General features: G+C 40.7%; 2 protein-coding genes across 3 annotated transcripts in view; both read right to left on the bottom strand.

Annotated features, from left to right (window-relative positions):
• Positions 1-15,217, bottom strand: part of LOC105233244 (uncharacterized) — a 217,744-nt gene that overhangs the window by 89,258 nt on the left and 113,269 nt on the right. The window lies entirely within an intron of this gene.
• LOC125777252 (uncharacterized) lies at positions 4,011-13,619 on the bottom strand. Its single transcript, XM_049451572.1, has 2 exons — positions 12,345-13,619; positions 4,011-5,182 (listed from the first exon to the last, which is right to left on the bottom strand). The coding sequence occupies exon 2, from the start codon at positions 5,174-5,176 to the stop codon at positions 4,547-4,549; it is 630 nt and encodes a 209-aa protein (XP_049307529.1). The 5' UTR covers positions 5,177-5,182; positions 12,345-13,619; the 3' UTR covers positions 4,011-4,546.

Here is a 15,217-nt window from a genome sequence, read left to right as displayed (position 1 = left end):
CTCCTCTGTACCCTTCGCCACACCCTTCAACTTTATGCTTCTTTTCAACCCTTTCTTCATCCTTATCCTTTCTATATGCACATTCTTTGCGCAGCTCGGCATCCAGTCATTTTTGCTGGCACTTACTTTGTGCGCTTTATTCTTGCTTTAAACTCTCTGCGGATGTTGTAAATTTATTTGTTTACGCCCCAAGGTGTTACACCTTAACCTTTCATCTTCTTTACATTCATGCTCTTTTGCATAGTTTTTATTTTCACTTTTTCCTTCACAATGTTGACTTTCTTAAGCGCTTTTGATCATTTGTTTACACCTTTCATATATTTTATTTTATGTTTTGCTTTCGTTCCTCGGTTTCTTATAGTTTTTATGGTGCTTACGGTTTCTTTTGGACTACACACCTGCTTGGAGTGTCAGTGAGGACGGCGGACCGTGGTTCTTGAGCTTAGGAGGTATGAAGAATTAAGAATTTTAAAGCGCAATAAAATTTTAACGTGAGAGAATTGTGGAGAAGAAGAGAGCTTTTCGTTTTGTTAAACAAGTATTAAAGACTCAAGATAATATTTTTTAGGGTTTAATAGCTAGTTGAACAAAATTTATTTTTAGTATTCTTTCGAGAAACTCTCAGAGGAAACAGTGAAAAGCCAAGTTTGTTCATCGTTAGTCAATTAATTTGTGTCTGACAGCTGTTTGTTCAATGAGAGGTGACTCTGTTTTTATTGTTATCCCCCCCGGTTAAGTGGTAAGTTTCAGGTTGGTTGTCGTCAAAATCATCTAACGATTGGAAGGTCTAACGAACGTGCTGTTTCGACGGGTTTGGGTCATAAAAAGAGACTGAGTTAGCTTAGGTTAGGTTAGAAGACTGATCTAGAGAGATCGCAAGTGGACTGACATACATATGTAATCCTTTGTGAAGCCATATATAGTTAGAACTCCTATGTTCGGACTTATAAATTAACAAAGCGCTTAGAAACCAATACATAATTTGTACAGGCTTTTAACTTCCATTCCCGCCAGTTCGATGTTATGTCTGAAAGTATACATTTCCAAGTATTTAAGTATTGATCTCCCAAACGCGGAACAGTCAAGAACGAAGTGTTGAGTTGTTCCCAGCTCATCTTCTTCCACACAGCTTCTGCAGATGGGGTCTGGTAATATGTCCAGTCTTACAGCACGGATAGGGCAATGGCCTTTTAAAAGCCCAAAAACCAGGGAAACGGCTAGGCTTACTGAGGACAAAGATATCACCAGGCTTCTTGCGATCGATCTTGGGTCAAAAGGCTTCTGCGACAGTGCAAGCACCGATTGTGGCAGAACGCTGACCAAGCTCCGACGAAGCCCAACTATCTAGTAATAGAACACAATAGGATACGGGAGCACCGACCTGCTCCCATTTTACCGGCAGCGGTTCTAGGGTGCCTTGCCAGCTCATCAGCTTTACAATTTCCTGCGATTCCGCTGTGGCCCGGCAGGCATACCAGTCTTATCACGAAGACTGTCGATGTTATTAATAGCAAGATTAGGCATTCTTCTATAAGCCCTGAACGCACTCTTAATGAGCTCAAGGCTATTATCGCCGTTCTGCTATCGGCATGAATGGTCAGTTCTTTGAAGGAGGTTGCACTCCGGTGCAGTAAATCCACTTCTAACTTAGTGACTGCAACCTTAGAAACACATAAGTAGATTAGAATCATGCGGAGACTTATTGCACGCTGGACATATATTTGGTATATCCAGTTCGATTATACTTAAGTAAGAACCTGCAACACATCAAAGTTGCGCGAGGCTCACTCTAGATTCTTGGGGCAACTGGAACTCTTCATTTGGTGGTTTGACTCCAACTACGGCACTCATCAGGAAGAAGTCAGTGAAGGTGTTGTTGGCTCCACTGTGAATGGCGGTGTATGCGTCTCAAAAGATTGTTGCGCCCGAGCTCTGGTCGGCGCAGAGTTCGATTTCGTCGACGGAGTCAAGCAAAGGCTTCTTGATCTCGATAGGAGGCAGCTTCACTTCAAGCAAAAGATAAGAAGTATGGTTTCCGCGAAAACGTGATCACTGTAGTTTGCGGTTTGTTTTGAGTACGCTGGTAAACGATAGGTTAGGTTAGATCATAGACTTCACTAAAAGTAACTCTGGAACTGTCTTGGACAACTGTGAATGCTGGTCTTTTGTGAATCACAGAAATACTACAAGAAGATATGGATCACCAGATCTTTTATGGATGATAATGAATTCAACAAAGCTTTTCACAAATTTGTATAGACGAAAGTTGAATGTCGGTAAGGTAGGTGTTGAATTATATCGATGCTATGTCTGCCATGATGTTTCAAATACAGTCTGGCAGACGCTGTATAATTGAAAAGATACTGCTTTGATTAAACCATCTCGCCTTTCCTCACGCAGCTTTGGTAATTTGCATTCAACAAAATGTATAGGCTCACTGTATATAAACCTATTGGATAGTTTCCTGTCAGCACAGCTAAGCGCAAGTAGTTCTGAAGACCATTTGCGCATCTCACGGCCGTACATATTCGAGTTGTTGGTCAGCGCTCGCTAAACTCAACAGTCCTCTCATGTAGATCGAGCTTTAAGACTAAGCACTAAACAAGAGTGCAGCGGACTACCAATGCTTTTTACGTGCTCAATAGTAGTGGTTACCGGATTTGACATGTAAAGTCAAGTTGGCAGTTTCATAAGAGATATGCTTACATGTAATCCGTTAAAGTTTCGGGTAACGAATTCGACGAAGTGGATATGAACCACGTTGCTTTCTGAGAGGCCTCTAATAGCCGCAGATAAGCTCTATATAGCACAAATAGGCTGCTGCTGTATACTTTTACCTCTCTTCTACCGTGGTGACTCTCCTTAGTTACCCAATGCTAGGAGGAACTTTACGTGAAAGAACTAAGAACACTCCATATGTTAGTCTTCTACCACTTTCTGCATTAATCACCAAAACCTTTAGCCAGGCCTTCTGCTGATTACTTTTTCTCACCTCGTACCGTTGTGATTCTCATTTTAAATGTCCATGACTGCTACCACTTTCTGCTTCAATCTCTTGAAAGTTTAGCCAACTCTTCATTTCTGTTAAAAACGTCTAAATTAACTACTTTTTACCCGCTCGTCTTGGCCAAGGCAACACCTTTATGGCCATTTATATTAACTGCTCTCGCTTGCGCGCGTCTTCCTGCCGTGTCATGTAATTAAGACCATCGTCGTCGTCGTCAACTAGCCGAACTTCCGTTGTCGTCTATTTAAAATGAAATAAAAAGCAAGTGTTTTCTTGATTACACTTTCTTTGCCAATTCTACAACGCATTATCCCACTTTTAGCTCAGTTTAATTGCTGCAAGTGCATTCAGCGCATTTAACGAGCTAAGAACAATAACAAAAACAACGGCAACAACGCTTAACACCTTAATGAGCCAAACGGCGCTGTCGCCTCGTGTCAGTCGGTATAAAGCAAAAGGTTAGTTGATAGTATGTGTGTGTGCTTGCTTTTGTTGCTGCTTTTTTGTTGTATTCTTTGTTGTTTCTGTTGTATTTTGTTGCTCATTTAAAACTTTCTGCTGCCAACGCCATAGTATTCATGCACTTTTCATAGTTCACAACTTTTCTTATCTTTCGGTTTGGTGCATTTAACGACACTCGCCGCTTTTCTTCTTCTTTCCCCACATTTTTTGTTACCCTCACACAGTCGCTCGTTAACTGCCAGCGTAACGAGTAGCGAGCGCAGTTCTTCAGCATGCCTTGGAGGCCAAACTTTAGGAATTCCAGCTTTGTTTTGTTTGTTTATTTGCTCGCTTGCGGCTTTTTCTGCTATTTAATACCCGGTTTTGCTGCTTGCTGCAAGTATTTATTCGTTGCTTGCATCTTTCTGTGGGTTTTTGCATACTTCCCGTTATTAAAATTACTTGCAACAATTGCCTTCTCTATTTATTAGCGTTGCCATTATGGCGCTCCAAGTCTTAATGCCTTAGCCACCCACGCTCACTCACTTTGTACACTTCTGTTTCACTCAATGTCTGGTTCACTTACCACTTGATCGCTTTCTTTCCTTTTAAAATAAAAAAACTCGGGATTCACACTTGGTTCTTAACAATGTATTAAATGTAACGCTTTACTTGTGGGTTTTCTTACAAGCGAATCAACCCTGGATTTGTGGGTTTCTCTTTTTTTTTTTTTTTTTTTAACAAATATATGTGCACTTAATATAACACAAGGTTAAGTTCTAATAAAACTTCACTAGCGGACTTTCGAAGTATGCAGGTGGATCGAGCTGGAGCGCTGCGTAGCGGTGGCGGAAAAACGACGTAGATTTCACGGTGGTCGAATCTGTACTGCTTGCTGAATAGCCTGACCCTTTTTATGTGGAGTGGTGTGGTGTGTGTTTGAATGTGTGGATCCTCTTGCGTGTGGGTGGTGTTGATGTGGAGTGTGGTGATGTCGAGGCGAGTGTGGTGAGTGTGCGTGTTAGAGATGAGTGTAGGTGTGGTGTGGGGCGGCGACTAAGGCTCATTTAGCCATCCCGGCCCCCCTAGGCGAATATTTCAGCCTAGAATCCTCTGAAGCTGCTGCAGAGTGGCTACGACGCTGCTGAGGCCTGAGGTGTGGCGCGGACGCGGTCGTTGTTGCTGGCGTCGTGTGGACGCCCCATTATGTGGACGCCGGGCACGGGATGATGATGGCCCTATGGTTCGACGGGGCCGTGCATCCCGGCTTAATGGCGGTCGTTGTACTGCGCCGCGGTTGCGGCCGGCAGGAGGTTGGCTGGTGCCATTTCGAGGTGTACGGTGCAACATAGTGTGATGCGGGCGCATACACATTTGGCACAGATTGCCCGACGTACACTCGTGAGTTTGGTGGACCGGCGTCAGGCAATTCAGACAATGGCCGTGCGCCTGCACGACCAACTGGCGTTGTTGAGGCGGTAACCCCTTAAAGATGACACATTGTGGCAGCCGGTGGGGTCGACGGCATAGGGGACATCTACGGCGTTGTGGGTCGACGACAAGCGCGGGTGTTGGCGGCAATGCTACCCTTCCATTCCGAGGCGCCGTTGGTGTGGTTGTTCGGGGCGCTGCAACTGGGGCAGCCGCAACTGGGGCAGCCGCCTGGCGTGGCACATTGACAGCCGAACGAGTGGTTGGTGTCGGGGCTGCTGGCATGTCTACATCCATATTGACCTGTTTGAAAGAGGGTTATTTCAATTAGGATTTGGTTGCATATAGGACATATGAGCATGGCTGCCACGTTATGCGGCATGAGTGAGTCGTTAGATTAATCGACTACATTTGTGTGGTATTTTAAATATATATATGTATACGTATTTATATAAATTTTTATTTTATTTGTTTTTCTATTCGGTTTATTTAAGCGGTTTATCGGTTTTTGTTTCGCGGTTATCGGCGATCGGTAAGAAGCATAGTTTGACGAGCGGTCTTGTTAGCTTTCCGGATTGCGTACGGAGATCGACTACGCGAATATGACCGTCGGAGCCTGGATAAAGCTTCTCTATGCGGCCCAGCCGCCATTCGGTAGGTGGCAGGCAATCGTCGTGAATCAGGACACAATCTCCAACTTTTGGCGCATTTTCTGTATTTTTCCACCGGTACCTCTTGTGGAGGTCCTTTATATAGTCCTCTTTCCATCGGCTACTGAAATTATGATGGAGAATTTTAATTCTTTCCCATCTATTTAATAAGGAAAGCGACTCCACGCCTGGCTCAGGTGTGGCCAGAATGGGTGCTCCTTTTAAGAAATGCCCTGGAGTTAGGGCTGTGAAGTCGGAGGGATCTTGTGATAGTACTGTGAGCGGCCGTGAGTTGAGAACGGCTTCAATTTTAGCTAATAATGTCGTGAATTCTTCATAGTTAAATTTATAGCTGCCGGCTAGCTTCTTGAAATGAGATTTGAAGCTCTTTACAGCTGATTCCCATAAACCACCCATATGAGGAGCGCTTGGAGGTATAAATTGCCAATTGATACCTTGAGGGGCGTACTTTTGTACGATATCAGGGGACACTTGTGTTAAGAAATCCACAAACTGTTTTTCTGTGGCTCGTTGGGCTCCTATGAATGTTTTGCCATTATCGCTCATGATTTTGGAGGGGAAGCCACGTCGAGCGACGAAACGAGCAAATGCCGCGAGAAAAGCCTCCGTCGTCAGATTAGTACACGGCTCAAGGTGAACTGCCTTTGTCGTGAAACATACAAAGACAGCCACATAGCCTTTCATGAGAGTGGGAGATCTTAGCATGGACGCCTTTATTTGAAAAGGCCCAGCAAAATCGACACCTGTGGTCGTGAAAGGCGGAGCGAAATTGCAGCGTTCAGGTGGAAGTGCTGCCATAATCTGAGTTCGCATTTTTTGCTTATGCATAGTGCAGATTTTGCACATGAAAATGCATTTTTTGATCTGGGGCTTAAGACGGGGAATATAATACTCTTGGCGTACCATGTGTTGCATGAGGCGCTGTTCGGCGTGCAACATTAATATGTGGATGTAATTCAGGAGTAATGTGGCAAAAGGAGACTTCTCAGGTATTATGATGGGGTGGCGTTCGTTGTAAGTCAGGCTTGAATTAGCGAGCCGACCATTGGCACGAAGCAGACCTTTCGTGTCTAAAAATGGGTTTAGTACTAGGAGTGAGCTCTTTTTGTCAATTGGCTTCGATTCTCTTAGTAACGATATGTCGCGACTGAAGTAGCGCGTTTGGGTTGAGGCGATAAGCGCGACCTTTGCCTTTTGTAAGTCCTGGTGCGTCAATGTATCGCAATGAGTGTAAGTTACTCCTTTAACTTTAAGTTTAAGTTGCTCAATGAATTTGAGCATATATGCGACAACTCTGAGGGCTCGGGGGAACGATGAAAATCGTTCAAGGATTTCATTATCATCCACTATTGTATGATAGGTGTCGATTTTTCGACTCTCTGGGGCGATTATGTTGCGCATTGTCGATTGTGGCCAAGAATCTGAGGATTCGGTTAACCATCGGGGGCCATTCCACCAGAGCGTGGTGGTGGCAAGATCCAGGGGTTTGCACCCTCTTGTACCTAGATCAGCAGGATTGTCGGCACTGGCTACGTGTCGCCATGTGGCTGCTCCTACTAGGTCAAGTATTTGAGAGGTTCGATTAGAAATATATGTTTTCCACGAGTGTGGTGGCTTTTCTAACCAGGCTAGAACGATTTCGGAATCGGACCATAGATATAATTTGCATTTGGTCATGTTCATGTGGGTCTGCACTATGGAAACCAGCTTGGCTAGTAGCAGAGCGCCACAGAGTTCAAGTCGTGGTAGACTTATCGTTTTTAGAGGTGCTACTTTTGCTTTTGCGGCTAGTAGGTGGCTTGTGGTTGCGGTGTCGCTTTGTGCGCGCACATAGATCGTGGCACAATATGCCTTTTCAGAGGCATCGCAGAAGCCGTGTAGTTCCACTTTGTATTCGGGGGAGTAATTTACCCACCGTGGAATTTGTATCTGCGAGATGTCTTTTAGATTATTAGCAAACCGGGACCACTTCTCTAAGCGAAGAGGTTTCACTTGTTCGTCCCAGTCTGTTCCGTCTAGCCATAATTCTTGAATCAGGATTTTCGCTTGTATCATAATTGGCGCAAGCCATCCTGCGGGGTCAAAAAGTTTTGCCATTGAGGATAAAATTTGCCTCTTTGTTATGGCGGATAATGCGGTTATGGACTCTGTCGTGTATGAGAACTGGTCCGATATCGCATTCCATTGGATGCCCAGTGTTTTTGTTATACTTTCCTTTTCAAATATAAGGAAATTAGAATCCAATTTGTTATCGTTTGGTATATTTTTTAAGATACTTGGGTGATTAGCTGTGATCTTTTTTAGAGGAAACCCTGCGGTGTTGAGGGCCTTTATCACTTGTGATAAGGACTCGTATGCTTGTGAGAGGCTGTGGCTCCCAGACAGGATATCGTCTACATACGTATGTGTTTTTAAGACTTGTGTTGCCAGAGGAAATTCTGACTTTGTGTCTTCTGCCAGTTCGTGGAGTGTACGAATGGCGAGGTATGGGGCACAGTTTACGCCAAAGGTAACTGTTTTTAATTTAAAGTCGCGTAATGGACTATTGGGAGATTTTCGGAAAATAATTCGTTGAAAATCCTGATCATCTTTGTGTACGACTATTTGTCGATACATTTTTTCAACATCCCCATTGAAAACGTATTTGTATATACGCCAATTTAGTATGAGGAGCATTAAATCTGGTTGGAGTGTGGGGCCCGTGAATAGAATATCGTTGAGCGAATTCCCCGAGCTAGTGCATCTGGAGGCATTAAAGACAACTCTAACTTTTGTTGTTTTTTTGTCAGGCTTAACTACTGCATGGTGTGGCAAGTAGAATGAGTGATATTTGCCTTTTATGATTTTTTCGCATGGGCTTACTTCCTCCATGTGATCTAAATGGAGGTATTCTTCTAAGACACCATCATAATGTTGTTTGAGCTCACCCTTTCTAAGTAGGTTTTTTTCCATACTTAGAAACTGCTGTATTGCAGAGGTGCGAGAGTGACCTATGGCGAGTGTATCTGGAAATTGTTGTTTAAATGGTAGTCGTACGACATACCGACCATTTCTTGATCTAGTAGTTGTGGCTTTGTAAAAGTCTTCACAATACTGATCTTCTGGCGTTGTAATGGTAATGGGGGGGAGTTCTTCTAATTCCCAAAATTTCCTTAATTGTGAATTAAGGAATTCATTGGATATCTCTTCCACTTGAGTTGTCATGGCGGTAACTGGTTCTGTTACTAGTCCACTTAGTATCCAACCGAATATAGTATTTTGTGCTAGAAGGGTGTTTGAAATTTTCTCAACCCCTTCTAGAATAATTTGAGGAATAAGGTCGCTGCCTAATAGAAGATCTATTTGAGCGGGGGTGTTGCAGTTAGGATCTGCTAGCTTTAGGTGTGTAACCTTTTGCCAATGCTTGCTATTTATATGATAGCTTGGCAGCATGTTCGTAAGTTGCGGTAAGACTATAGCTTCTGCTTGAATGCGCTTATCCGCTTGGGGGGAAATTAGGGTAATGGGGCAGATTTTATTTGAGTTTTGTACTACTCTTCCACCCATTCCCGTAATTTCATAATTGGCATGTTTTGTTGGCAGTTTTAGCCTATTTTGTGCCCTAGACGCTATGAATGATCGTTGTGATCCTTGGTCTATTAGGGCTCTCAATTTGAAAAGTTCTCCTCGGTGTTCGATGGAGATAACTGCTGTGGGTAGTAGTACCCTACTTTGGTTCTCGCTGTGAAGCGTTTGTGTTTTTAAGGCCTTTGAGCAACATGGTGTCTCTTGGCAAATTTCGGGATTTTGTGTTTCGGGAGTTGCGGTTGCAACTAAGCCCGTGGCTCTTTTGGAGAAAGCGCTACTTTGGGGTGTGCTAGGAAAGTTATTGAAATGCAACATTGAATGATGCCTCTTGTGGCAATATACGCAATTGAATTTGCTTTCGCAATTATTGAGATTATGTGAGTGGGACAAGCAGTTTGTACAGAGTCTTTTTGCTCTGAAAAAGTTGTTCCTTTCATTGATATTAAGTTTTTTAAACTTTTCGCAAGCTTTTAGCTTGTGCCCTCCTTTACACAGTTCGCATGACGTTTGTTTGTATTGTTCGGATGTGAACGTTTGATTTTTAAAGAAGCTTCTATTTAAATTGTGGTTGTTACTAGCTTGGGGTCTAATAAAACTTCGATTTAGGTCTTGTTGAACGTTTTTAGTTCTGACCATTTTTTTATCTACCCTTTCCGCAATTTCATATTGAGCAGTTAAGAAATCTTTCATTTGTTGCCACGTTGGGCATTTTCTTCGTGATGAGAGCGATTGCTCCCACAGAAGCAAAGATTTTTCCGGTAGTGCCGCGGAGCATATATTTACTAGTATGGGGTCCCAATTGTGTGTGGGAATATTTTGTGTCGCTAGAACCGACAAGCAATTTGAAACAGTGGATTGAAGTTTTATAAATTCTTCACTTGTTTCTTTCTGAATCTTTGGTAAATTCATTAATATTGTGACTTGTTTGTCGACTAATATTCTTTCGTTTTCGTAACGAGCTTTTAGAGCTTCCCAAGCATAATTGAAATTTTCGTCATTAAGAGCGAACTGTTTGACTATTACGCCTGCTTGACCTTTTGTTTTATATCGGAGGTGATACAATTTTTGCGCTTGTGATAATTTAGGATGGTTTATGTACACGGCCGTAAACATGTCCCGGAAGGACGGCCATTGTTCATAACCTCCGTGAAATATTTCTGTATCACAAGCTGGCACTTTAAGGTGAATGCCGGAACTCGCCTCTTGGCTTTGAATTGGAGGCAGCTCTACTCTCGGTTGTGGAGTAGGTGCAATTGCTTTTATTAATCTCAATTGATCGGAGATCATAGCTCTCGTTTCCTCGTACTGGTCTAAGCAGTTTTCGTATTTGGAGCAAGCCGAGGATTTAAAATTTTCCGGAAGATCTGATTCGTCAGATTCTAGAATTGCGTCATACGCAGCTTGGAGACGTGTCCAGAAATTGCCTAGATTTTCTTTTTTGATTTCTAGTACCGATTCAGAATTGTCCTGAATCGGTGAAGATGAAAATCGAGTGCAGTATCGAATTAAACTGTCACTCTCAGCAATAAACTTAGTATATGAAATGTCTTTAATTTTTTTTTGCTTTGTAGCACCTTGCTTTGAGCGTGTAGCTTCAGCAGGTGTACATGGGCTCTTTTCTTCAGAAATCATTTTTTGTACTTTTAGATATTGAATCGATTTAGATTCCTTAGAATCTCCGTTCATTTAGATAATAGATAAAAATTGAAAATATGAGACAGAAAAAACTTCTCTCAGTGTATTATGGTAGCAATAGATACGTTTGAATCTTTAAGATACGCGGTTTGTATGTTTGTTGTATACACCAGTATCTAATAACGAACGCGTATTTTGTTTTCTTTATTATGATCTTATATTTTTGTTGTATACGCAAGGTAAGAACCAACGAACGAGTGTTTCGTTTTTCTTATTATAATATTGTATTATTGTTGTATCCGTATGTTAGGAACCAACGAACGAGTGTTTCGTTTTCCTTATTATAATATTGTATTATTGTTGTATCCGTATACGCAATGGCCGAACTAACGAGCAAGTGTTTCGTTTTCGTTATCCCTAATAGTTGTGCTATTAGTTTGTTTTGTTTCTTTCTATTTTATTTATTTCTTCGTATTTCTAATAGTTGTGCTATTAGTTTGTTCTTGTTTTTTCGATCTTATTTATTGCTTCGCACTCGTTCTTTTATAATTGCGTATACGGGCGATAATAAAGAAAGAGAAAAGGGTTAATGACCTTTGTATATAAAAGATTTCTTCCGTTTGCAATCCTGCTTGCTTGTGCTTTAGCAAGAACAAGAGGTATTGCTTAAAATATGCCGATTTGGCCTTTGGATATATGTCTAATATAAAATGAAATGTTAATATGCCGTATATATTGTAAAAAGATTTTACGGTTGCATTTACCGCACCGATTTTTTTTTTTTTTTTCGAAATATTTAAATTGTAAGTTAAAATTTAATTTATTTATGTACACTATGTACGTTATATGTATGTATATAGCGGCATAGGCAAATTGTATGCCGTGTGTATGTATATATATTATTTGCCGTACGAATAGCGCGGAGAAGAAAATTGGTTAGATGCAGGTATGCACTCTAAGTACACATGAGAACATATGTAATCTTGCAGAACTTTATAATTGTTATTTATACATACATGTGTGTGTATGTTGTTTTCCAACTTTGGTTGGTACTTATATGTCAATATATGTATAAATAAATATAAAATATGAATATAAGTATTTGCATATATGTATGTTGTATTTTATGACTTTTATTTTTTCTTTTACGGATCGAAATTGTCCAAGCTTACTATTTAAGCAATCCTGCTTATACTTTTGGAGTATAAGGGGTATTGCCGGAAAACGGGGTCAAGTGTATACTTGAAAAATTTTTTTTTTTTTTTTTTTTAAATTTGTGTGTTTGGATACACAAGGGTAAGCGTAAATAGGACCTTTTGTATTAGATATGTATATGCCAGTATATATATAATTATATTATAGTATATACTGTTCATACATATATGTGGATGTACAAATATATATAGTGTACCAAACTGTTCTTCGGTTTCCCGGACATTAACCGTAAGTTGAAACAGTTTGGCAGCAACCGTTCTTTTAAAATGTTAACCGACTTGAATACAGTTGTTATGTATATAAACTGTATCTGTTAACCAACATACAAATATGAAATATATAATTTTTAAATAAAAAGTGGAGTCGATACAACTCACTTTGAGCCGCTTCAAGGGGCTAGGGATGTTTCTGCAGATAAAGGTGCCGATGCCTGTGATCCGGTTCCTTCCGTTTTTTATGTTTTTTGGCTTCCAAACTTTTGTTGTGTTGCTGCCGATGATGGTTTCCTTTCCTCTTTTTTGCTATTCCGGTTGTTGTTTGGTTCGTACTTATGTACAGATGTCTTTAGTAGATATACTTTATTTTCACAATTATTAATTTTATTATTTATTTATTTAAAATTTTTTTTGAAAATTATTGCACTTTGAAGTCACTGTTTTCCTTTCTTGTTTGTTTTTAAGCTTCGCGCCCGTTTTAAAGTTAAATTAATTTTCGCGCCCGGTTTTTTTTTTTTTATATTTTTTGTCTAGTTGTTCAGCACAGTATTGTATTTTTGTATTTATATGTATATTTATATATTTATATGTCACACTGTTATATATTTATATGTTTTCCTTTTTGATTTTTGATAAAAATTATTATTTTTGTTTTTTTTTTTTGATTTTGATATAACGGTCGGGAACCGTTTCGTGTTTTCCGTTTTTCCACTTTGTTTTTTGTTTTTTTTTTTTTTGTATGTATGTAAGTATTTGCCACTTCACTTTAATTTAACTTGCATTAAATTTTTTGGTATATATGTATGTATGTATGTGTAGCCTCACTTACATTTTTTAATACCAAGTTTTGTAGGCTAATCTCACCGCACTTTTTTTTTTTTTTTCAATAGTGCCGCTCTTTGCGGCTCGAAGGACCAATGTTTCACTCAATGTCTGGTTCACTTACCACTTGATCGCTTTCTTTCCTTTTAAAATAAAAAAACTCGGGATTCACACTTGGTTCTTAACAATGTATTAAATGTAACGCTTTACTTGTGGGTTTTCTTACAAGCGAATCAACCCTGGATTTGTGGGTTTCTCTTTTTTTTTTTTTTTTTTTAACAAATATATGTGCACTTAATATAACACAAGGTTAAGTTCTAATAAAACTTCACTAGCGGACTTTCGAAGTATGCAGGTGGATCGAGCTGGAGCGCTGCGTAGCGGTGGCGGAAAAACGACGTAGATTTCACGGTGGTCGAATCTGTACTGCTTGCTGAATAGCCTGACCCTTTTTATGTGGAGTGGTGTGGTGTGTGTTTGAATGTGTGGATCCTCTTGCGTGTGGGTGGTGTTGATGTGGAGTGTGGTGATGTCGAGGCGAGTGTGGTGAGTGTGCGTGTTAGAGATGAGTGTAGGTGTGGTGTGGGGCGGCGACTAAGGCTCATTTAGCCAACTTCATTTGTGCATAATTACCTGCTGCTAATACTAAGTACAAAAAGTTGACCACATAGATTATGAAATGTTCGTTGCCACACAGAAATGTGGCAGCTTTGTGAGCGTATTTACCTCTGTAACTTTTTTCTTGTATCTCTACTCCCACTCCTTTTCATGTCCTTGCGCATTTTATGTGCACATTTGTGCTTAAGCGCTGCTTCTCAGCTTTGCTGCTTGACTACAAGTTATTGCCTAACCTTCCTCTTCCTATATTCTCTAATCCTGACTTATAAGTTCACAGCGCTTTCCAGCTTTTAAGTTTTTATCGCACATTTTCACGCTCAACTCTCAAATTCACTGCGCTTTAATCCTTAACTTCCTTCGGTGCATTTATTTCACGAATAATAAAAAACATATTTTTACGGTTACAGTATTTTTTTATGAAGCACAGAACACCTTTAACTCTGAACACAAAAAGTTTAAACTGCAACTAGTTATGTCAAAGCGATTTAACGAGAGGAAAAGTGGGCAAACAGAAGGTGTTATAATTGCGAATGAATGACTATGACAACTGCTGTCATAATTCCTCGCATGGCTTACCAAATTTATTAAGATGTTTTATATAAAAAGTGAGAAAAATTAAACTTTTTTCCTTAAAAGAAAAACTCGTTTCGAATATTCAAAACCATCTTTTGATGAAAATATATACAGGTCTCATATTCCCGTCAATGAACACCAAAAGAACACTCGCTAAAGTAAGAAATTCTGATACTGAAGCAATAAGTTGAGTGAAATTGTAGATAAACTAACCCACCACAAATTTATTACAATAATTTTATTCAAATATTGTACTAGGCAAACCAGCAGGCCCTCCCCTTATTCCTATACAGGGTTGAGCGCTGAGCCTGGGACCCGACACATATAAAACGCGCCCAACTAAAAGATCAGAATAGGCTAGTGTCTCATTCCCCTTTTTATGACGACCACGGCAAACGCATTCAGGATAACGATTTGAGGGCATGCACCTGGAATTTAGGGCCACTTAATTGAGAAGCTGCTGCCCATCTAATTGATGTCTTCGTGGAAATAAAGGCTGACATCACTGCGATCCAAGAAATGTGATGGACGGGACAAGGACTGAGGCGAGTAGGTCCTTGTGGCATTTACTACAGTGGCCATGTAAATGAGCTAATTCGGTGTGGAATTTGTGGTGGGAGAGAGACTCCGTCGTCGAGTTCTGGCATTCACGCTGGTGGATGAATATCTGGCGCTTATTTGCGCCCATGCCCCGACGGTATAGAGGGACAATGTGACTAAAGATGCCTTCGATGACCGCTTTAAGCGCAACTACGAGAGCTGCCCCCCTCATGATGTTAAAAACGAGCATGGCAACTTTAACGCCTGTGGGGTCAAAGAAGAAATCTTTGGCACAACGGTCGGGAAATTCAGCCTCCACGAGGAAACATCCGATTCGCCGGGGTCCGAAATATGGTTGTCTGTGGTACTAGATTCCAGCTTAGAAAAATTCATCAAGCCACCTGGCTGTCTCTGGATCGAAAAGCCATCAACCAGATCAATCATATTGTAATAGAAGGAAGACAAGTATCCAGTGTTTTTCA

Source organism: Bactrocera dorsalis, chromosome 3 (assembly GCF_023373825.1).
Source record: "Bactrocera dorsalis isolate Fly_Bdor chromosome 3, ASM2337382v1, whole genome shotgun sequence".
NCBI lineage: Eukaryota > Metazoa > Arthropoda > Insecta > Diptera > Tephritidae > Bactrocera > Bactrocera dorsalis.
Note: the sequence above shows the minus strand (reverse complement) of the source record. Positions and strands in the feature narration are given on the sequence as shown.